Source organism: Arachis duranensis, chromosome 7 (assembly GCF_000817695.3).
Source record: "Arachis duranensis cultivar V14167 chromosome 7, aradu.V14167.gnm2.J7QH, whole genome shotgun sequence".
Lineage (NCBI taxonomy): Eukaryota > Viridiplantae > Streptophyta > Magnoliopsida > Fabales > Fabaceae > Arachis > Arachis duranensis.
The window spans coordinates 1,130,554-1,153,096 of record NC_029778.3 but is presented as its reverse complement, the minus strand read 5'-3'; the positions used below and the strand labels follow the sequence as shown (position 1 = coordinate 1,153,096).

The following is a 22,543-nucleotide window of genomic DNA, read 5'->3' as shown; positions in this document are numbered from 1 at the left end:
GTAAAATAAATATTAAAATATAAAATATATATTAAAAATGAGTTAAAATATATATGTATTTGTATAAAAATATAAAGTAATTAATTTTAATAAATAATTTTAATGTATAAATAATATTTTTGTATATATGTATATATAATGCGACTTTACTTTTGGTTTGCCTAACCAAAAAAAAGAAAACTAAATCAGATACTATTTCGGTGAATAGCATACATTATGCATCCTCGCTCTTTTCTTTTCCATTTACCAAAAAAGGTGTATAATTAATATATAATTCTAGTAGCCACGTTGTATTCTCTTTGTTTCTGAAATGCAATGTTTGGTGCATAATTACTAAAAAGATTAGAAGAAAAATTTAATCAATGCAAAACACATTTTATTGTCTTTAACCAAAGGTAATAAGTATTATTGCATGCATTAAAGAAATTAAAGATATATAACAATTCACAAATTACTACGTGATATATATATATATATATCTTTTGTATCTAACCTTACATATTTAAGACATATTGAATTAATTTAGATGCACAAGCTCTCTCTAATATTTATATTTTGTTATGTCAAAAAGTCTTTGACTCGATTATATTTCATTTTGATAAGATGGTAGGTTATATTTTATTAATTATTAAAAAATGAAATATAAAGAAATTTAAAAGTAGAACCAACATAATAAAAAGTGAAGATTTTTAAAATAATATATGAAAGATATTCAGCAAATAGTATATGGTCGAAAAACGAAAAAAAATTTAAGAAAAAAAAGAATAATAAATCAAGTTGAATAAAATTAAAAGATTGTTTCATAGAGATGACGATCTAAATTGAGAGTTCTTTGGATTTCACAGAACAATTTGACAGAATTTGTTAGAATGACAGACGAAATTAAAGTAGAACTTTCAAAAATTAAGTGGTTGCAAGCTTTTCAATAGTTTAAAGATTACAATCAGCATTTTTCAACGGGTTAAACATCTCCATTAATGTAGTCTATCATATTCCAAAATTATTAGAATTTTGAGAGAAAAGACAATCACAAAAATAACTTTAAGATCATATTTCTTTTGATTATAGAATAACCGATCAAACAATTATCAATTGTTTCTATTGTTTTATGACAGAAATGACATATTAGCGATATAGATAGAATACAATGATAAATCTGAGCAAGCATTTTTATTTCCTAAGAATGAAAAATTGGAGAGAACTATGAAGACTAATGATGATACTATTAGATAGGAACTTTATTATCGTAGAGAACATACATGATTTATTATTGAACTCGATCATTCCAAGGTAGTACATATATAAGTCAAACTAAAACTTTAATATATAAGAAAACAATTTTAAAACCTGTGCACATATATATAGAATCCAAAGTTTTACTTGGACCGTTGGAAGAAGAAACTAAGCCGAAACATAGAAAGATATGATAAAGTATAATTATAAATTTAGAGGGTCAACCTTCTTGCTATCTAGGCTTATTTTTGTTTATGCATGTAGCGTACGAACCTTATGCTAAAATCAATAATTTACATCCCTAAACTATAAATATCATCAACCTTAAAAATTAGTGCTATATAATATATATAAGATAGAAATTCGCGCGCAGTTCATGTGAAGTTAATAGTTAAAAACTATTAAATAATTAATTTAATAAAAATAATTACACGTAAATTTTCACTTATATATAAACACAAGAACATCATGTTGTGACTTTTCAAGATATAGTAACTTTTGTTCCTTATTTATTTCTTGACAGAACACCAAATAAATAAGAGTTTTATTAAATGCATTATGAAGTATGAAGTGGTCCAATAAAAATCTTACGAAAAGATACATATACACACATGTCTGCATGGATGACTAGTGACTAGTCATTGCAATGCAAAAAATTAAGATCTTCATCAATTCAAAGATAAGAAATCCTCTTTAATTTCTTCCTCCGTGATCTTTCTACGTCTCACATACAACGGTTCTCTATCTATTCTTTTGTTGTTTCTAATTTGCAGCAATAAATAAAAAATAATAATGCAAACAAGGAAAGAAACAAAGAAAGAGGAAATCTAGTAATATATATTACATACCCTGAAACAAACCCTATATTAGAAAAGAAACAAGAGTAATAAAGCCATAGGCATTGGTTCCAGTATTTTGCTTTGGACCATTCTTTTGGCCACTTCCTCTAATCCCTCGATACTCTCACTATATTTCTCTCTCTTCATGCACACATTACACATACAAATCCAACTATAACAACAAACCAACCTAACAAACAACTATATTCAATGTCATAATATACTGTGCCTGTACGTATAGCTCTTTCTTCTTCCTCACACAAGTCAAATATTTCTCGCAACTCACAAGATACAATTAACCCTGTACACACAACTTCTTTTAAAAAATAACTTTTTGACTCTCTTTCTTTTCTTGTGGGTTTAGGCTTTAGAGAATTACTCAACATAATATAAAATTAGGTGAAAATTCAGGTGCAGTCGATTTTACGATCTTATATAAAATTGATAATTGAGAGTCGTTAGATGATTTGACTGATTTGACTAAATTTTTATTTAACGGCTCTCAACTATCAACTTCTCATAAAGTCAACTGTACCTAACTTTTCATCATAAAAGTAAGTTTCTATCTATTTTTATAAACAGAAATTCTAGAAGCTAAACTAAGGTTAACCATTTCTTATTAATAATTTAAAGAAAAATATATGAAACCAATTAATAATCAGTCAAGAATGGAACAACATAATTAATTATAATTAGTTTTATTAATTTATAATTTAATTTATTTTTTAAATTATTATTGACCACGTTCAAAACATGAGGGAAGAGGAGAGAATCACGGAACAGATGCTTTGATCATTCATTAGGTAATTCCATATAATTAATTATGTTTTATTAATGCGTAACACATGAAATATAAAAATCATATCCAAAACTATCCAATTTACAAGAAAAAGAAATATCCGTGTGCCTATCGTGCCTCTAGTTTACCAGTTAGCTAATTCTTGGCTTATATAGAGTTGGTTACTAGCATTGTTGAACTAATTAACCTTTTGATATGCAAAATTTACACACAAATTGAAAGACTTTTGCAAATGTATATATTAGTTTACACATATATCTAATTACATAATAATACATCAATAAAAATAATTATCTTTTATATTAACCGCGTGAATAATCATTAAAAAACCGGATGTAACACCACAATTATGTAAAATATTTTGAATAAAAAATAATGTGTTGTAAAATTTGAGTGTGAATATTGGAAATTGGTTTAAAAGTTGGAGGTAAACCCCACACTTTAGGTTAGTAGTTAGCAGAGGTATGTTATTTCAGATTTCAGTTTCACACATTATTCTTCTTCCCTCTTAAACCCTTCAAACTTCAAATCCCTTTCTCTCTCAACCACCGTGAAGAAATGAAGCAAGAGAAACGGCAGCGGTTCTTCATAAACGACAACATCGACATTCTAAGGGAAATACTTAAACGACTGGACGGAGCGTCGCTGGGAGTGGCGGCCTGCGTGTGCCGTCTATGGTGCAGCCTCGCCAGAAACGACGACTCCTTATGGGAGCACCTCTGCTTCCGCCACGTGTCAGGTCCGCCAGCAGCGTCGGTGAAATCGGTAGTGTTGGCGCTCGGAGGCTACAAGAGGCTATACATGGTGTGCGTGAGGCCTGTACTGAGTCGACTCGGTGCTGAGTCTGAGTCGGATCGGAGGCGAGTTAGGTGGAGGCGGGAGGAGGTTCCCGTGGCTGTGGTGGTTCAGCTCTCGCTCTCGCTGTTCTGCATTGACAGTTATGAGAGGCTTCACGGTAACAACAACGCTGCAGGAGGAATCATCCCCAGCGACGCGTCCGCATCGTCCCTCATGTTCCTCTGTAACCCCATCAACGTCTGATTTCTCTTCCTTTATTATTATTATTATTATTATTATTATTATCTTTTTAATTTAAATAAAGTTACAAGAAGCTGCTCTATCTGTATCAATGTGCCGGCTATTTTATTTATTTATTCTTTTTCTTTTATATATAAAATTACTATTATTACTAATCAATACAAGCTTCAAAATAACAATGCTTTATTAGTACTTTTTTGCTCTTTCTCTTATTCTTTTTTTCTCTTTTGTTTGGACAGAAAATGTTTCTACTTAATTAGTACTACGCAATTATGCAAGTATAGTCAGATATTGTTTACATTCTTAAGGCTTAAGGCCTTGTTAATTAGGGGGAAAAAAACAAGAAACTCTATAGCATGAGCTTCAGTTCAAACAAGTAGTACTGTAAATAGTAGAAAAAGTGAAAAACAAACTAAACTTTTTTTTTACCACTATTTTTGGTCAACTTGGATGTGATAGGCTCATTATTTCTTCTTCTTCTTCTCACATATAGCATTTGCCTTTCTGTTATTTTTATAGAAATTATATTTTTAAACACATTTTATAGAACTTATTAGCAGTGGTGAGGACATAAAATGGAGCGCAAATCTCTGTCATTCGAACCTAAAAAAGTTTGCACCTAACTAGTCAAAATTTTACACTATGATAGATACACTATGATATATACATTTGATGAAACTTTTAATCTAAGTATTCTGTTTAGAAGCATTTCAATGATATTCCATACAAATGTCAATAAACTATAGTTCAAATTGCGTAATTTTTTCATCTTCATCTAAAGATTTTGGGTTCGAGTTTCATTTTTAATTTTTTTGTTATAAAAAAAATACCCCTTACAAATTAAAATAACACAAAGTTGAGATTATAATCATAGGATACTACCGGGCTAAAAGAATTTAACTGACCAATAGCTACAAGAATAGTTCTAATTTGGTAATTAATAATTAAGAAATGGTTTGTAAAGTAATATATACAAAGACTTAAAATCTCAATGTCATTTGAAATATTCTTTGCTTTCATTCGGCGATATATTATTTTGTTGATCTTTATTTTTGGAATAAGCAAATGAAGCAAGGCCCCATCACTTACACTATTAAGAGAAATCCTACTATAGTATCATAAGAAGAGAAAATGTCCAAATAAAACTATGGCTAACTAGGTAGCTAGTAGCCTAGCTAGTAGTATAGTATAGGCATATGTTCATACAAAAAAGGTAGGAGACATATTACAACAACAGTAATGAAAGCAAGTAGCATATTTAAAAGGGGGTGTGTGTGAGGCTAATTAAGTTAGGTTTTATTATATATCTAAATGTTTAAGCTTTTGAGAATGATGATTATGATAAAAGCAGATAAAAGTTAGGCTTAAGCTAGCTTGAACAAAATTTTATCATAAAATTTAAACTTCAGATGTTACTTTTTAGAGGGAAATTCCGAAAATGTGAACTATACACCGAGGTTGGTGAATACAACCACTACAGTTCTTTTTGGTAAAAAAAAAAAAAGATTTTTATTTTAGGTACATAACAATTAATATTTAGCTGAAACTAGCAAATATCTTTGGGCCCTTAGCGTTAGCCCAATAGAGGACTTAAATGGTTGTGGCTAGCCCAAAAGTTAAAAAGAAATTAAGAATTCAGAATTTGTAAATGCTTGACCAAAAAAAAAAAAGAATTTGTAAATGCAAGTTAAAAAGAACTTTAGATTTGTGTAACTAGAAAGTTTTATGTTCCAAATTAGAAAGTAATAATTTGAAAAATAAGCTAGGTGAATCATTCAACAAATTTGTCATTTTCAAGTTCATATATAACCCAAAAAATAAATGATGTACTATTACGTGTATAATTGATATATCTATGGGTAAATTACAATAACTTTTTCTCCAAATCATCTAATATTACAAACAATACTTTTTAATTTGTTATATATTGATTTTGTTTTAAATAAAAATACAAGTGTAATAATATCTCTAAACGTCATAGAAAATATTAGGGTCACAATTGACAATGAAAAGATACTCTGACAAAATTTCGCTTAACTTCAAAGGAAAAAAAAAATCAATATCAATACTCTATTTACATATTATAAAATATTCGTTAATTATTTTTCAATAAATTTAATTTAAATGCAAATAAAACATGAATCATGTATCATACATCAGTCCACAACACAAAAAAATATGTGATCAGGAGTTATCTTCTGGGAATTTTCTTGCTAATTTGAATAATTCGCACGAAAAGGAGTATATTCCTTTATTTTTATTTTACAACAAAAGATATATTATTAATATTTTATATATTTAGTTAACAAAACATATATATTTTTGTCATTAAACCATTATCAATTCGGTCTAAACAGAATAAACACACAATATATTTTTTTATCAAAATATCACATAATTATAAACGAAATAAAATATAACACAAACTATTAATGAAATGAAGAAGGTATTTTCTTTGTTTTTACAAAAATAATAATAAAAAAAATTAGTCAAACTAAAAATCAATGAAAATTGTGGAGCATTCAGACTGAAAACTCTCCAAACCATCATCCAACATTGCACCAACCATAGGATACTGTCTAACATCTAACTCCTACCAAAAGTAAATATTAAAATAATTTTATATCATGATAATAATAATAATTAATTATAATATTTAGGAAAAAAAACTTATTTTTATATTATTATTATTTTAATGAAAAAGATACGCACCTGGGGCGCAAGTTAGCATGTTCCAACAATGTTAATAACAGCGTTTACTAGCTCTGAAAATTATCATTTTTATTTTATAAAAAATTTTCCCTATTTTTATTTTCATTTTTCCCCCTTTACCTTCGCTTTCGAAATCGGCGTTTGTCGGAAGCTCCTATTCAATATCTCATCGCCGCCGTCACCGCCGCCACTAACACCGCCGAGTCGGACCCACTTCGGATCTTCCGGTAGCCATTCAAATCGCACTTCTCTTAGAATTTTTCAATCGCAAAGGCTTCACCTTTACTATTAACCACACACCATACAATCGGGTTCTGTGTTTCCCTGTTTTTTAGTGCACTTAGCTCAGCTCAATTTTGCTCGATCTCCCAAGTACACGTGGCGATCTAGATCTTCTTCGACACCCCATTATAAGTTCCAATCTCAGTGAGTATTTTCTTTCTGCTCTTTCTCTTTTTAGCTTTAATTATTGTGCTTTTTTATTTTTTTTGGGAATAGGTTACGGATGTGAATTTTGGGGCTTTTGTTGTATATTTTCGATCTATGTGTAAAAGTTTAAGGTTATATCAAATTTAGCGGAATTTGGTTGTTAATTGAAAGATGGGTATTTTTGGATCATTTCCGTCACTCTTGGAGTGGTTTCATGATATAAATGAATTGTTGGCTTTTGAAATTGGAACTGTTTAGTTTCTAGGGAGGTTTAGGGAAGAGATGGGAAAGTAAGGTTTCTATTTTTCCGTCATTGTTTTATAGATTTTATGTGGAGGATTGAAAATTATATGTTTAGGTAGTTAAGTAAAGAGCATGATCCGTGTTGTTTTGGTTGTTTCTGCCCACAATTAGGGCGTTTTGGTGCACCTGATTTCAAACTTCATGTTCATATGCTTATGAATTGGTGTTTTGGATTTAGGGTATATGTGTACTTACTTTTTTAGTTTATTCCAGACCTGTTGTCAGGCATGGAAAGAGAAGCGATTTGCTCAGAGAGACTTTGCAGGCGCAAAAAACTATGCCATAAAAGCTAAGACACTATGTCCTGGATTGGAGGGTATATCTCAAATGGTGACCACATTTGAGGTTTACATTGCTTCTGAGATTAAACACAATGGTGAACTAGATTATTATTCGATTCTTGGATTGAAACCGTCTGCTGATAAAGAGGCTGTCAAGAGACAGTACAAGAAGATGGCTGTGTTGCTTCATCCTGATAAGAACAAATGTGTGGGAGCTGATGGGGCATTTAAGCTTGTTTCCGAGGCGTGGACTTGGCTGTCAGATAGTGCTTTGCGCAGTACATATGACCTCAAGAGAAATGGACAGATGGGTGGGATTACTCAGACAAATTTGTCTTCTCCCCATGCTACAGGTTATAGCAAAAGTTCCAATTTGCCGACTTCTCATGGTAGGCACGACACCTTTTGGACAATTTGCACCTCTTGTAAAGTTCAGTATGAGTATCTGCGCAAGTATGTGAATAAAAAACTTTCGTGTAAGAACTGTCGTGGCACTTTTGTTGCTGTTGAAACTGGGGCTGCCCCAGCAAATGGTTCATTTCCATATTGTCCTTGGTCCTATGTGCCAGGAAATGGGTATGGAAGTCATTCCTATGATGGAGTTACGTATGTCCCAACCACTGCAGCGACCTATTTCAACGGCAACGGGGTCGCAGGATACCATTCTGGCCATGGGTATGAATATGTTTCAAATGTTTCATTTCAGTGGGGCTCTTCTGGACATGCGAATCAAAATGGACCAACGACCTTACCTACTGATTCTGTTTATCAAACCAATGGAAGTGTGAAGAGGGGAAGACCAAAAATCAAATCAGTTGATAAGATGCATCGTGTGGCTGAGACTGCGATCAACGCAAATTCAGATGTGTCGTTTGTTTATAATGAACAACAGGATCTTAAGATGAGTAGACCAGACAAGAAAAGGAAAGTAGTTGCGGCAGCCAATTTTAAAAATGGCTATGTTGAAATGGGGTCAAAATGTGCTTCTGAATCAATTTTGGCTAATGGCAATGAAAGCCTTGGACAAGGCCAGAAGGTTTCATGTGGAAGTGAAGTTCAAACCAAGCAGTGTTCCATGGCACCAGCTTTTGATGCGAGAAAATTATTGATTGAGAAGGCCAGGACTGAAATTAGAAAGAAACTGGAAGAGATGAAGTTGGCTTCCGAAATTGCTGCTGCAGCAGCTGTCAGTGCAAGAGAAAAATCTCAAGCTGAAGATGGTCAAGTAAAAAGGGAGACATGTAGAAAAACAGTTCTGAATGCTTCTGGGCATCAAGTAGAGCGCAAGAAAATTGGTCCAGCCGCTATAACTGTCCCAGATTCTGACTTCCATGACTTCGATAAAGATAGGTCAGAGGAATGCTTCAAGCCAAAGCAAATATGGGCCTTGTATGATGAGGAGGATGGAATGCCACGATTATATTGCCTGATCCGTGAGATTATCTCAGTTGATCCATTCAAGATTCACATTAGTTACTTAAGTTCCAAAACCGATAGTGAGTTTGGCTCGGTAAACTGGCTTGATTCGGGTTTTACCAAATCTTGTGGAAATTTCAGGGCATGGAATTCTGATGTTGTTGACCAAGTTAACATCTTCTCCCATCTTTTGAGTAAGGAGAAGGCTGGTCGAGGTGGTTGTGTACGCCTATATCCCAGAAGTGGAGATGTTTGGGCTGTTTATCGAAATTGGTCACCAGAGTGGAACAGATCTACTCCAGATGAAGTGAGGCATCAGTATGAAATGGTGGAAGTGCTGGATGATTACTCTGAGGAACTTGGTGTTTGCGTTTCGCCCCTTATCAAGCTGACCGGATATAAAACTGTTTATCAAAGGAATACAGATAAAAGTGCCATTAGATGGATACCAAGGAGAGAAATGTTGCGCTTTTCGCACCAAGTGCCATCATGGTTGCTGAAGGGGGAGGCAGAAAATTTGCCTGAAAAGTGTTGGGATCTTGATCCGGCAGCGACTCCGGATGAGCTTCTTCATGCAGCAGCTGCAGAAGCTGATGCTCTTTAGGGCATTGGGGAGTAATATTTGGGGGGTTGCACTTTAGCATACTAAGTTCTCAATATTTTAGATTTAACTGTTACACTGTGTCCCACTTGGTCAGATACCAATGAGGCATTAACCACGGGTCTTTTTAGAGGATGAAATTTTTATTTTGTAACATTAATCTCTATTTCTAGACACCGAGATGTAGTAGTAGTGATTGCTTGTTGGGTTAAGTTTCTTGTTGCCATAGGAAGTGTAACTCTTTGTTAAGAGGCTCAGGGCAGATTTGTCATTTGATGATAGCTCTGCCTACTTTGTAACTCTACTTCTGGCCACTATTTACTGGCAAAGAATTCATTCAATGAAATGAAGGCTGAAATCAAATTTAAATGCAACTTCTTTAGAGACAATGTTATTGAGGAGGTAGAGAATTTCGGTGTTGTAACCCTCTTGACAGAACTGAAGGTGAATCCAATGGTCAAGTTATGAATTCTTTCGTCTAAAGTGTAAAAATTGGTAGTGAAAAATTAGAGGTAATTACTATTAAATTTGCAACTTTTATTAACTTAAGAATTTCATCCTATTATGTAATAGCATAGTTAAAATATATAATTCTCAGGCTAAATGCTCCATCGCTGAGTGCTAACTTACATATTCATTGGACGGCCACAAATTAAAGCAACACTCTTGCCAATGGTGTGTTTCTCATCCCCCTCTTTTTTTTTTCTCCTTTTTGGTGTTATCTTCCAGATAGTAAACAATCCAAAAGTGCTTATTTTGTATTTGGATTTTTAGTTCTAAAAGTGCTTATTGGTTTTGAAAATTGTACGAGACATTAATATTATTACTTTTCATAAGTCAAAAGTTCAAAAAAATTACTTTTGAAGCTTCCCAAACGAGCCCTAATAGCAACTTATAAATAAATTATTTTGTGTTTAGATTTTTAGTTATAAAAGTATTTATTTTAAAGTTTTAGCATTTGGATAAATAACTCAAAAAATACAATTTTTTTTTACACAAGAAAATAAAAATTAAAATAACGATCATAATTGAATGTTTACATAACCTAATCACTAAGATCACAATCGTTTAGGCAATTGATTCTTTATTTGCTCTCTTATTAGTTCCATTTTTTAGACAATTGGTTCTTACCACGTAATATCATTAAAATTTGGTTCTTCTACTTCACCTTCACCCATAACGATGTTCTTGTATGTGGTGAATAGTAATAAAATTTTAATTTACAATAATCTTGATGACAATGCCAAAGAAATTATTGTGTAGTTAGTGTTTGCTATTTTATTGTGTATGATATGGTAGGTGAACATAAAAAACAAATATAAAATGTGTGTAAATGTATATTTTGTTGTTTTTTTATTTTTTTTTTACTCCTATTAACCTCCTTCTTTATTCGGGTCAAGAACTTGTTATAACAAACTATAAAAATAATAACAAGCTATATAAAAATAAAATCACATATGAAAATAATAAAATTAAAACTGAGATTTCATACCACACACAATTAAATACAAATTTAATAATAAAAATAGAGTGGTAAAATGATAAAAAAATAACTGGAAGAAAGATATGCAGTAGGTGGTTTGTTTTAAAATGGTGGTGGAGGGTCAATACTACAGCAGATGAATCATTACGTGAAAATGGTGGTGAAATGACACTGTTTCTAAGAGATGAAACCTTATGTGAAAATGGTGGTACAGGACCAGTATTTCCAACAGAAACAGAAAACATTTTCAAAGAGCCAAATTTTTTTTTGTTTTGAAGTCAATTTTTTTTAGGAAAGTGATAGAATGACTTATCGAAAATAAGAAGTCATATATTTCTACTTCTTCAAAAAACCGTGAATTAACTTTTCGAGAAATTAAAAGCTTTTTTTTAAATGATGCCAAACACGCGTATTATTAACTATAACTGATCTTTGAGTGAGAATTTCTATGGCTGCTGTCTGCTGCCTTGTATGTTGGAAGATAAGTTAAAAGGCTACCAAGTGATAGAATTTTAATGCCTTTGACATTGCCATGTTGAAATCCGTGGTAATTGTAAGAGAGCAAGAAATACTTGAGTTAAAAGGCTATCAAGTGAATATCAGTACTTAATAATGAGAAGATTATTAATAAAAAGTCATTGTTATGGTTTATGAACCATATATAAGAGTGGACCAACTTGTAATTAATAGATAGCTAACTACTTAACTAACTAATTCATGACATCTCTAATAATTAGTGTCATAGTATTCCAAATATTCTATGCACAGTGAGATGGTTTTCATGAACATCGAAAAGCTTATTACAAGGAAGTGATCAAAGACTGAGGATTACCATATTCTCTAATTGTTGCTTGAGATTGGAGCAACGGGAACACTGAACTACTTGGAAGTGTTAATTTTGTGTTGGAAAGTCAACTAAACAAAGTAGGTTTAACACAAACTAAGTTACATCATGTTTTTTTAGCATATAGGGAGCTAAGACAGAGTGTGTTTTTGTATATAAACTAAAACCAGAATTCTTATGTAATGATCAAAGACTAGTTAATAAGGTGTAAAGACATATTTAGATCTTTATTTTCAAATATGTTAATAGAGCTTTCAAATGAAAAAAAAAAATGTGAGAAGCTGAATCCACTTATGCTAATGTGTATTTTTGAGGAAAACAAAAAATGATATTTTCTAGCACATCATTCACCTTTCAATATTGTGTGTAGTTGCTACATCACATGACAAGTTCATCTCTTGTGCTTAAGTCAGGTTGCATTAGCTGAGTCTTGATGGATTGCATTATTGGTTTTGCCTCTTCCATTGCAAGAGATTTGGCATGTGGTGCAGTTGATGAATTGCGCTATCCCTGTTGCTTCAACAATTTTGTCGACGACATTCAACGAAAGGAAGATGCATTGATAAGAACAAGGAATGGTGTAAAAAGCCGTGTTAAACATGCAAAGAAACAAGCAATAAAGAATACTGAAGTTTTTGATGCATGGTTAGAGGGATCCAGCCCTCTCAAAAACAATATAGAGGATCTGCTCAAAAAAGCAAGAACAAACAAGAGCTGTTGTTTTGGACTTTGTCCAAATTGGATTTGGAGATACCATCTTGCCAAGAAATTATCAAAGGAAAAACAGGAAATTGAAAAGTGTATTGAAGAAGGTAAAGAGTATATCCAATTTGAACGTGTAGCTTCGCTGCCGCCCACTCTACATCTCTCTGCAGCAAAACGTTTGAAATTTGATAGTATGCAATATCCTTATGAGCAACTTATGGAAGCACTTAAAGATGACAAGGTTACTACTATTGGATTGTATGGCATGGGAGGTTGTGGTAAAACCACCATGGCATTGGAACTTATGAGGACTGCAGAAACTGAGCATCTTTTTGATAAGGTGCTTTTTGTGCCTGTGTCAAGTAAGGTCGAAGTTCGAAAAATCCAAGATAAGATTGCTAGTATGCTACAGTTTGAGTTTCCAGAAGATGGAGATAGGGAGAGAGCCCAACGTTTGAGCCAGAGACTAACTCTTGATGATGAGAGTACCCTTGTGATCTTGGATGATGTGTGGCAATTGCTTGATTTTGGTGAAATAGGAATACCTTCGGGTGAGGATCATGGAAACTGCAAGGTTCTGATCACCACACGATCCGGAACAGTATGTGGTTTGATGGATTGCCAAAGAATAATTCACTTAGCAACTTTAACTGATGAAGAAGCATGGTTTCTTTTTCAAAAGCAAGCAAACATATCTCTAGACATGGATAATAATCTAAAGCAATTGGGAAGACTGATATCAGATGAATGTAAAGGGTTACCTGTTGCTATTGCTGCCATGGCAGGGACTTTGAAAGGCAAGGCCGAAGATGATTGGAGGGTCGCATTAGACAGACTAAGAAGATCAATTCCAGTGAATATCGAAAAAGGTTTGCAAAATCCTTACAATTGCCTGCGAGTAAGCTATAATAATTTGGACACTGAAGAAGCCAAGTCACTTTTCTTGTTGTGTTCTGTGTTCCCTGAAGATTTTAACATTCCAGTGGAAACTTTAATCAGAATTGCAATAGGGTTGGGCATAGTTGGAGAAGTTAGATCACTTGAAGGGGCAAGGAACGAAGTGAGTGCAGCGAAGAATATGCTAATAAGTTCTTGTTTGTTGTCATTGTCACACGACAATGATGATGGAGAATGTGTCAAAATGCATGATTTAGTTCGCAATATAGCCCTCTGGATTGCAAAGGAAGAGAATAAGATGGTGAAGTGTGCCTTGGAAAAGGATGTGACTTTTGAATCCAATTCCATAAAATATTTGTGGTGTAAGGAAGTTCCAATTGATTTGGATTGTTCTAGTATTGAATTTCTCTGCATAAAAACAGATCTGCACATTTCAGATGAAATTTTTGAAAGAATGGAAAGCCTCAAAGTTTTGTCTCTATGCTGGGAAGGTACTCACCGAAGAGCGCTATCAATCGCCTCGTTCAAATCGCTGTTGAACCTTCGCTGTCTGTTCTTAGAATGGTGGGAATTAGGTGATATCTCATCTATAGGCTGCATGAAGAAACTTGAAAGTCTTACGTTGTGTCTTTGTTCATTCTTTGAATTACCTGATGTTGTAACTACACAATTGACAAACTTGAGATTGCTACATTTGTCAAAGTGTGACATTGAAACTGATCCTTTAGGAGTGATTGGAAGACAACAACTGTTGGAAGAACTGTACTTCTATGATTATGAATGGGGTTTTGATATTGGAGAACATGCAGAGTTCTTAAAAAAATTTAGTGTCCCTCAAGCATTGCGGAGGTATCAGATAAAGTTAGGACCTGAATTCGAAGATTATGAGAAAGAAATTCTCAGTGGTCATAGAACTTTAGTTCTTAGTTATTTTGATACATCAAATGCAGCAGTTGTGGATTTGGCCAAAAAAGCAGATGTTCTGCTCCTAGCAAATATCAAAGCAGGTGGGAAAAATATCATCCCTGACATATTTCAAATAGAAAGTGGAGGAGCTATGAATTACAGGTGGATTGAGCTTTGGTTACGTGATTCTGAGACGATAGAGTGTTTGGTAGATACTCGCAGCCATTATAAACAACTAGGAGCTCTCTTTTCCGAGTTGCGCAAACTGGCAATCGAACGTATGGAGCACTTAGCAGCATTATACCATGGTATGCCTCCGGTTGGCCTTTTCAAGAACTTAGAGCAACTATATATCTACAAATGTCCAGTTTTAACATGTCTCTTCATTCGTGCGGTTGCTCGAAATTTGATACAGCTGGAAAAACTAGAGATAGTGTCTTGTGATGGACTGAAATACATAATGGCAGATGATGACACAGAGGTAAAGGAGATTAACAGAGAAGATGACATTTTGGTGTTCTCAAAATTGAAGCAGCTTCGAATCAATGGGTGCTCGATGCTGGAATATACAATTCCAGTAGCCTTTGCTCAAAGCCTTGTACAGTTGGAGTCTCTGGAAATTTCCAGATGTGGTGAGTTGAAACAAGTGTTTGGACAAAGCATGCACCAAGGTCACAATCAAACTGAACCTGATATTGAGCTTCTTGCTCTTGAAAAGCTTCAACTTACTTCCAACTCGAATATGGTTAGCATTTTCCCCCAACATTGTTCTGCAACATTGCCATCTCTGTATGAGTTTTATCTGTGGGATTGTCCAAAGTTTGATGTAGCTGTCAATTCTTCCAAGGCTAATCGTTGGAAGGTAGGATTAACATGTCATTAAGAGTAATCTGCCATTACCTGTGAATTTATTAATTCATTTCCTTTCCTTGTTAGTTATACTTTTTCTTTTTCTTTTCCGCACTTTCACATTTATATTTCATGATTACAGGACGTTAGGATCATTGAGAAGGAGTTCCTGACTTCAAAATCTCTAGTGATAAACAACTCCAACATGGAAAGTATTTTTAACCTTGATCGGGTGGATACGCATGGACAACCAATCACCTTGAGTTTGCAACACCTACGAGTGCTTTATCTATGTCGAATGAAGTATATCTGTGTTGGTCTGGAAAACTCCTTTGCCTTTCAACATCTCAAGAAATTAGAAATATATGGATGCGAAAAGGTTGAGGTAATCTTTCCTGTTTCTGCTCTGCGATACCTACCCGAATTGGAGCGACTAGAGATAACAGAATGCCAAGCCTTAAAGCAAATCATTGAAGAGGATGTGGAGAGTAAAAGGAGTTCGAATCGTTTTCATCGGCAGCCATGCTTCCCGAAACTAGCTGCACTTTTTGTCAACAATTGTCACAACTTAAAACGTCTGTTTTGTGTGTCTGTATCAAATGATCTTCCTAATCTAAAGTTGCTCATCATATGGGGTGCCAGTGAGCTAGAAGAACTGATCAGCGACGAGATCGGGAAGGCGAAAGTTGAGCTACCAAAGCTTAAGCTTGCAGTGCTAACCTATCTATCCAGTCTTTGCCAAGAGATTGAATTGCCCAGTCTAATGCTTCGTGTTGTCCATGATTGTCCAAAACTCTCTTTGACTTCATCATTTCCTACGCTTGAGGAGTTTGAAGGAAAACTTTCTGAATTGAACAAAGGTAAGTATTCTTCTCCAATACATACTTTGTTATGCATTTTTTTGCCACCAAGAGGTTCATTATCTGATAGAGCCCTGATATAATTTCTTTTTGGAAGATTTGGAAATTGATGAATTTTATAGGTGGAAGTTAGTCAAGATGGTAGGTGAAATTATTAAATCAGATAGCAGGGTTGAGGATCCTACTAAGGAAGTCACTACATACTTTCCAGTTGGCGCTGAAGATGAAACCAGAAGCACTATGGAAATTCATCAGGTATACAATGAAACACAACTTGAAGTGAATAATTGGTGTAGAATGATATCAAGAAACGTTAACATATTTAATGTAATTTGTGATGCTAACTGTAACTGACCTTGTAAGTGAATAATTGATGTAGAAATGATATGAAGGAACACTGAACATATTATTTTAATGTAAATTTTGATACTAACTGTAACTGACCTTGTTTCGTATATTTGCGTTGCGTTTGTTTTGGTTTTGAATAGAGTATTAAGAGAGACATTGGAGAAGGAGCTGCTTCACATAATGGCAAGACAGTAACCCTCTCAAATCATTCACAATCAGCTAGACCAAAGTCAGGCCAGTTAGTTAATTCTCGGCATAAATCATATTCACATGTAAGTTCATTTTATGCAAATTTGATGTTGAATATTCTTGTTCAACTTGTTTTGATTTATATTTATCAAATTTTTAGTGAATATGTTGTTGCAATAATACGAAAGTTGCTGCCTAGCAAATTGACGAGACTAACGCTGATGCTTTTTTCTGTTACTCTTTTCTTCTTATTCTTCACAGCCAACAAATAAAAATAATGACAATCGTCCTGTAATTGTTAGAGATTCCGAGTATGATGTTCCCATCAGTTTCGTCCAAATAGGGGAAGAAGACAACAATGACCGAAAAATTGCACCTTCTGTTTCTGTTCTCGCAGAAAAACATCCTGTCACCGAAGAAAATTTGGTGGAGAAGGTCGTTGCCGACATAGAAGAATCTCTAAAGATGCCTCTGAAGGACATAGCTAGTTCTGAGGCTAACTGTCTTCGCCTTCTAACTGCTCTTAAATTCTTGTCTCACCTTCCTCTAGAAGATGAGTCTCTATCAAGTGGACTTAAAGCAGTCGTAGACTCCTTACACCAAGAATTTCCAAGCATTCTATGGTCCTTTAAACAAGCCATTGCTGCCACGCATAGATTTGCAGTGCTTGAAGAAAAGAAGAGATGCGTTATGGAAGAGCCGAGTTATCAAAACGAGAAAGCCTATGAGATGGAAGAAACTGTGAAGAAAGGAATCATTAGGCTGGGGAAAGAAATAGAGGACTGTGAAGCTGAACCGTCATCTCTTGAAGAGGAAAAGAAGCAATGCATTTTCGAAAGTACAAGGGTGAAAAAGGAATCTGAGAGTGTGAGGAGAGACATTCCCCAAATGGTGGAATATCAAAGAAAAGCTAAGCAGCAATTATTTGAGGTCAATTATAAATGGTCAGCTTTGTGTAGTCAATTTCAGCTTAACCACATGGTTGCCAGAAGACCCTCTTAAGGATTCTTCATGATCGTTTATTTCTGCTTTTATTTTCTTTGTGAATTTTCCAAATGTATATTCCTCCTTTATTACTGTACTTAGTATCTATTTTTTTTTTTATAACTACTGATTTGGTGTAATGCTTGTTGTTTGAGGTCAAGTACACTTCCCAATGGTTTGAATAATCCAAAACTTTCACTTGTAATGGTCTTCCACTTCCTGTTAAAAATGAATGTCTTCTTTTTCAAGAAGAAACACTTGCATAGTGCCAGAAATTTTGTTGCTTATAACACAGTTAATAATGTCTTTGTATGCATAATAACTCCATTCCAGCACCATGATTAATTGCAGAAATTAAACTCAAGAACCGGTTCGCAAAGGATAGAACCAATTCAGCTATTGCTTAGAAAATTTTGTAGTAGTGAAGTTCATTAGCAGCAAAGACTTTCTTTTGTCAGCCAGCAACTTCAAAGATATGATTTTGCAAATTTTAGCCATTATTTTGCTCATCAAATTTAAGCAAACAATAGTGCTTGCTTAAGGTATGTTTCTCTAGTTAAGCTTTCCATTAACTTTGTATGCACCTATATAAACCAATAGCACTCATGATTCATGAAACACTTTGAACTTGTTTCAAATCTCTAGAAAGCCTACAATGATCTGAACAAAAATGTTTGCAAAGACAATACAATAACTTGCAACCTTTATGTTGAAACATTCATACACTATTGTTCTTCCTCCTAAGAAGAGAAGAAAGACTAACTTGGAGAGGGCTTTTGCTTTGAAGGAAGAGTTGATGGTGTTGGCTTAGTAGCAGCAGCAGGATCTGTAAACCAAGTAGTGTATAGGAACTGCTTGTGTGCACCAACATGGTTACAAACAAGACGAAGCTTCTGCCTCTCCCTCATCCATCTCAGCATTATCTTCATGTGATTCTTGCTCGTTAAATCTTTCAACCCTACTTCCTGATAACACGAATATGCATTCATTCATATATATAAAATAATCACCACTCACATCAATAACAAGGATTAATGAAATGGTTAGTTAGTTAGTTAGTTACGGTTAGTTACCTTGACACGCTCCCAGGTGTTGGATACAGTGATTGGACCATTCTCCTTGACGATATCGTAGAGGACGGCGGTGATGGTGTTCCTCTGCTCCGGCGGTGTCTTCATCGCAATAGGTCCCATCTTCGGCTTCGATTTCTTAGCTAAGAATCTCACTGCCGTCCCAAACATTTTTCTTCTTCTTCACTTGATTCTACCAACACGCTATCCCTATCACAGTCACTAACATGTATATCTATCTATCGAATTTAACAACATTTTCGAAACATAAGAGCGATGAGAAATGAGCTTACCTGTGCTGTGCTTTCCTCCTCTTCGCAGTTCTCGCGCAGCAATGGAAATGCTCCATTTCTCCCGGTTTAGAAGTGGGCCTTCTGACATGGGCTGGTCTACCTTGCATGGATATATTTATAGTGGTTACCAATTTTCTGGCCCAATAAGAAAAAGAAAGCCCATTCCAAAAAAAATAAATTAACAAGCCGATGACTACTGACCGAGAGGTCAACGCAGCAATAATTTATTTTTTGTCTTTTTAGATTAAGTGTCAAGTGTCAACGATTCTATCCTCATTTCAATCACAATACTAGTCACCAAAAAAATCCCAATACTAAAGTCCAAGTAATAGAAGAAAATAAGAAAAAAGTGGACCAAGGCTTGCTTTCATAGTTTTAATCAAGGTTCCATCTACTGTACAGATGTATTTTTGTACAAATTTACAGATTTTGATTTAAAAGCGTATCACTAAAAGTGTTGCTTAAAGAAAAAATGTTACTTTTAATCGTTAACTTGGCTCTAATACCAATTTTTAAAGTCGTCTTTTCTTTTAATTTCTTTTTCGAAATTTCTATTAACTCTTCGAATAATTTGCCAATTCATAATAAAAAGTATTGACCGTATTACTAGTATTTATAATTCTAATTTTTATAGTTTTTCAATCTTGTTTTAGTTTATAATATTCTTTTTTGCATGGATTATTGTATATAAAATCTTTTATCTGTTTGTCTTTTTCTTTAATATAATTTCTTAAATCCTCAAAAACTTCTTTTATTTCTACACTTTCTGTTATTTCTAAATATCTTTTTAATTTTTCAACTTCATTTTCCATTTTTTCTTTTAACAACTTTAATTCTTTTAAGTCATAATATGGTTTTCCAGGCATTTATAAATTTTTTAAGTTTAACTCCAACTTGTTTATATTTATTCTTATTTCTATCCTTTTTATTATAAGGTCATCAATTTCGATCTGAAGATTATTTAATTCTCTTTTATACTCCTTTATTTTACTTTTTAATTTTTTCGCCCTTTTCCTTTTATTTTATTTTTTGGTTTTTCAATCTTTTTATGCTTCATTATTTATTTTAGAATTTCTGCAAACTCTATCATCAATTCATCACTATTTTCTAGAGATTCTATTAATTTTTCTAGCTCTTCGACTTCTCTTTTTAACTTGTCATAAATTATTTTTAGAGCTTCAAATACTCTTTGATTTATTTCAGAAAACTGTAAATAATTCAAACAATTTTTTCTTTCAAATAGCTCTTGTTTCTTGTTTTGATAAGTTACATATATTTCTTCTTTATTTATTGTCATAATTTAGTGTTTAGGGTTTCATTTAATTTTTCGACCTTTTTTGTTAGTTCTTTTATTTCAGAATTTTCTTCTTTAATATTTAACTTAGATAAACTTAAAGGGCTATTAATTTTAGATTCTCTCAATTATTTGATCTATTGGGTCATCAGTAATTCTTTTGTCACAGATTGCTAAGCTTATTGGTGAATTAATTCCTTTCATATATGTAGATTTGATTAAGACTTGTATAGTACTAATATGAATCCATCCAATTTTAGATCTTTTTTGTTGATCCTTAATTTTCTCAATCTGTTTACTCAATTCTTCATCATTTATCAAAGCTATTTCAAGTTCTCCATTGTCGGATTTTATCTTTATAGGGGCTTCAAGTTGAATTTTTCCATAGTATATTATATTTTTTCTATTAAAAACTTCTTTTAAAAGATTTTGTTTATTAAAATTTTCATTTGATTTGAGATTTAATTATGTTTTTAGAATAACCTGTTTTTCATTATCTAATAAAGCAGTTAATCTATAATAATCAGATTTTTCTGTTAATTCTAAGCTTTCTAAATAATTCATAACTAAGAGATTAGGATAAAGGCGTACCTTTTTGGAGAAAAACTTCCTTTATTTAGTATATTTTACATAAGATGTTTTTATCTCCAGAGGGGAGATTGTAGATACTAACTCCAGAGGGGAGTTTAGAATTGGTTTTCCCTAAGAGAATTCTTCTTCAGACTATAGAATCGCCTCGACAGCTTCCTCCTTGCTCTCCTAGCATATGAGTACTCTTAGCCTTCTACTTTCTATTGTCTGATGCCTTCTACAATTGCCTAAGCAACCTATATTTATAATAGTTGGGTTTGATGGACAATTCTCATCTTTACCCTTCTTATGACGTCATTGCTTACGTCATTGTTTATTATCTTGCACCAGCTACATTGTTGGTGCTCTATGACCTAAGCGCTTACGTCACTATGCAATAATGTTGAGAGATGCTTCAGATGTGCTGTCCTCCTCTTTCATCATGTGACCTTCAGATGCGTTGTCTTCTTCCTTTATCATGTGGGTTGATTCCATTTCATTATTACTTTCTTCAGATATTTCTGAGACACACAGCTGGCACTTGTGGTCTTCTCTGTCTTTTATTAAATAGTAGAGATTCCTCTTTATCCCTTCAGGGAGCTTTTCTAAAAGTCCAGATAAGTTGTAGAATGCTGATTCAAATTCTACCAAGAGTCTCATCTCTCTTTCTTCAATTTCATTTCTTTTACTGGACACAAGCAGAGTATTTCTACTTTTATAATTAATCCTTGTGTGAGATTCTTTCATTATTTTTTGAGTTCTTTCAAAGACCCTTGCTAATGTGCTGGCTAGCCTTCCTTCATGACTGTAAATTGTTAAATCTTGAATCTGATCAATTGGTTAAAAATTTCCTGGGAAGACGGACATGAATATTACTTGGTGTGCTGGAACCAAGCATTCTTCTTCTTTATTAAAAATAGGTTGACTGTTTATAAATTTTAGGGATATATCCCTTGGATTTACATTGTCAATCATATTTTTAAATCTCTTTACTGCATCAATGAATCATGCAGGAAACTCACTAATAATTTTTAGATCATTAAAAATTAAAATTGTATCAATTAATCCATATTGGAAAAACTGATAGGTGTCAGATGGGGAAGCTTCTGGAAATATAACCAGCTTTGTTAGCTGTTCTTTGGCAATAGGATAATATCCCAAGATTGCCCTTTTTTCTTCAGTCCAATTCAGGACTATGTTAAGGGTTTCTCTGAGATTTGATTTACAGACCCTTTTCTTTTCCTTGATTTCAGCCTTTGTAGGAATGTTTCTTATTATCCCTGTTCTCTGGGTTTGAATTGGAGCTTTATCTGCTCTTTTTAGGGTTTGCTCTGGATGAAGAGCTTCATATTCTCTGAAGGATTCCTTTGCTTCGTCCAGTGTTAAAAACCCTCCTTTATGAATTATCCTTGATTGATGTGTAAATGGTGCTGCTTTTTCCCAGGCATCATATACTCCCTTCATGGGGCCATTATAAATTACATAATATTTTTTTATCTTGGGTGGATTTTTTGATAATTTCAGCAATTGTTTTATTTTCTAAAATTTTTTCTTCACCTGATTTGTCCACCACACTTAGCTGGCTGAACTCTGATGGTTT

At 33.5% G+C, this 22,543-nt stretch overlaps 4 protein-coding genes across 5 annotated transcripts; 3 read left to right on the top strand and 1 right to left on the bottom strand.

Moving 5' to 3' along the window:
- Positions 1-3,306: 3,306 nt before the first annotated feature.
- Positions 3,307-4,070, top strand: LOC107496107 (F-box protein SNE). The gene has a single exon (XM_016117305.3). It carries the CDS (start codon positions 3,430-3,432, stop codon positions 3,910-3,912), a length of 483 nt encoding a protein of 160 aa, XP_015972791.1. The 5' UTR covers positions 3,307-3,429; the 3' UTR covers positions 3,913-4,070.
- Positions 4,071-7,587: 3,517 nt separating this feature from the next.
- LOC107496049 (uncharacterized) lies at positions 7,588-10,020 on the top strand (the record flags this gene model as incomplete). Its single annotated transcript, XM_016117253.3, has 1 exon — positions 7,588-10,020. A coding segment is annotated over one exon (2,067 nt), but the record flags the coding sequence as incomplete, so codon positions are not given.
- A 79-nt stretch (positions 10,021-10,099) lies between these two features.
- LOC107496050 (disease resistance protein SUMM2-like) lies at positions 10,100-18,175 on the top strand. Its single transcript, XM_052251821.1, has 6 exons — positions 10,100-10,326; positions 12,388-15,348; positions 15,478-16,195; positions 16,293-16,450; positions 16,684-16,815; positions 16,994-18,175. The coding sequence occupies exons 2-6, from the start codon at positions 12,412-12,414 to the stop codon at positions 17,732-17,734; spliced, it is 4,686 nt and encodes a 1,561-aa protein (XP_052107781.1). The 5' UTR covers positions 10,100-10,326; positions 12,388-12,411; the 3' UTR covers positions 17,735-18,175.
- Positions 18,176-18,230: 55 nt separating this feature from the next.
- Positions 18,231-19,154, bottom strand: LOC107496157 (uncharacterized). 2 transcript variants are annotated; one of them, XM_016117360.3, is made up of 3 exons: positions 19,080-19,154; positions 18,790-18,990; positions 18,231-18,681 (listed from the first exon to the last, which is right to left on the bottom strand). In XM_016117360.3, exons 2-3 carry the CDS (start codon positions 18,955-18,957, stop codon positions 18,475-18,477), a joined length of 375 nt encoding a protein of 124 aa, XP_015972846.1. In that variant the 5' UTR covers positions 18,958-18,990; positions 19,080-19,154; the 3' UTR covers positions 18,231-18,474. The 2 variants fall into 2 exon arrangements, with proteins under 2 accessions (XP_015972846.1, XP_015972845.1); XM_016117359.3 differs by having other exon boundaries at positions 18,790-19,101.
- Positions 19,155-22,543: the final 3,389 nt, after the last annotated feature.

Coding starts and splice junctions, on each gene's coding strand:
- LOC107496157 (XM_016117360.3), bottom strand. CDS start 18,957: ATGTTTGGGACGGCAGTGAGATTCTTAGCTAAGAAATCGAAGCCGAAG. Junction 18,682..18,789: donor ACACCTGGGAGCGTGTCAAG/GTAACTAACCGT, acceptor TCGTGTTATCAG/GAAGTAGGGTTGAAAGATTT.
- LOC107496107 (XM_016117305.3), top strand. CDS start 3,430: ATGAAGCAAGAGAAACGGCAGCGGTTCTTCATAAACGACAACATCGAC.
- LOC107496050 (XM_052251821.1), top strand. CDS start 12,412: ATGGATTGCATTATTGGTTTTGCCTCTTCCATTGCAAGAGATTTGGCA. Junction 16,196..16,292: donor ACTTTCTGAATTGAACAAAG/GTAAGTATTCTT, acceptor TCTTTTTGGAAG/ATTTGGAAATTGATGAATTT. Junction 16,816..16,993: donor GGCATAAATCATATTCACAT/GTAAGTTCATTT, acceptor TATTCTTCACAG/CCAACAAATAAAAATAATGA.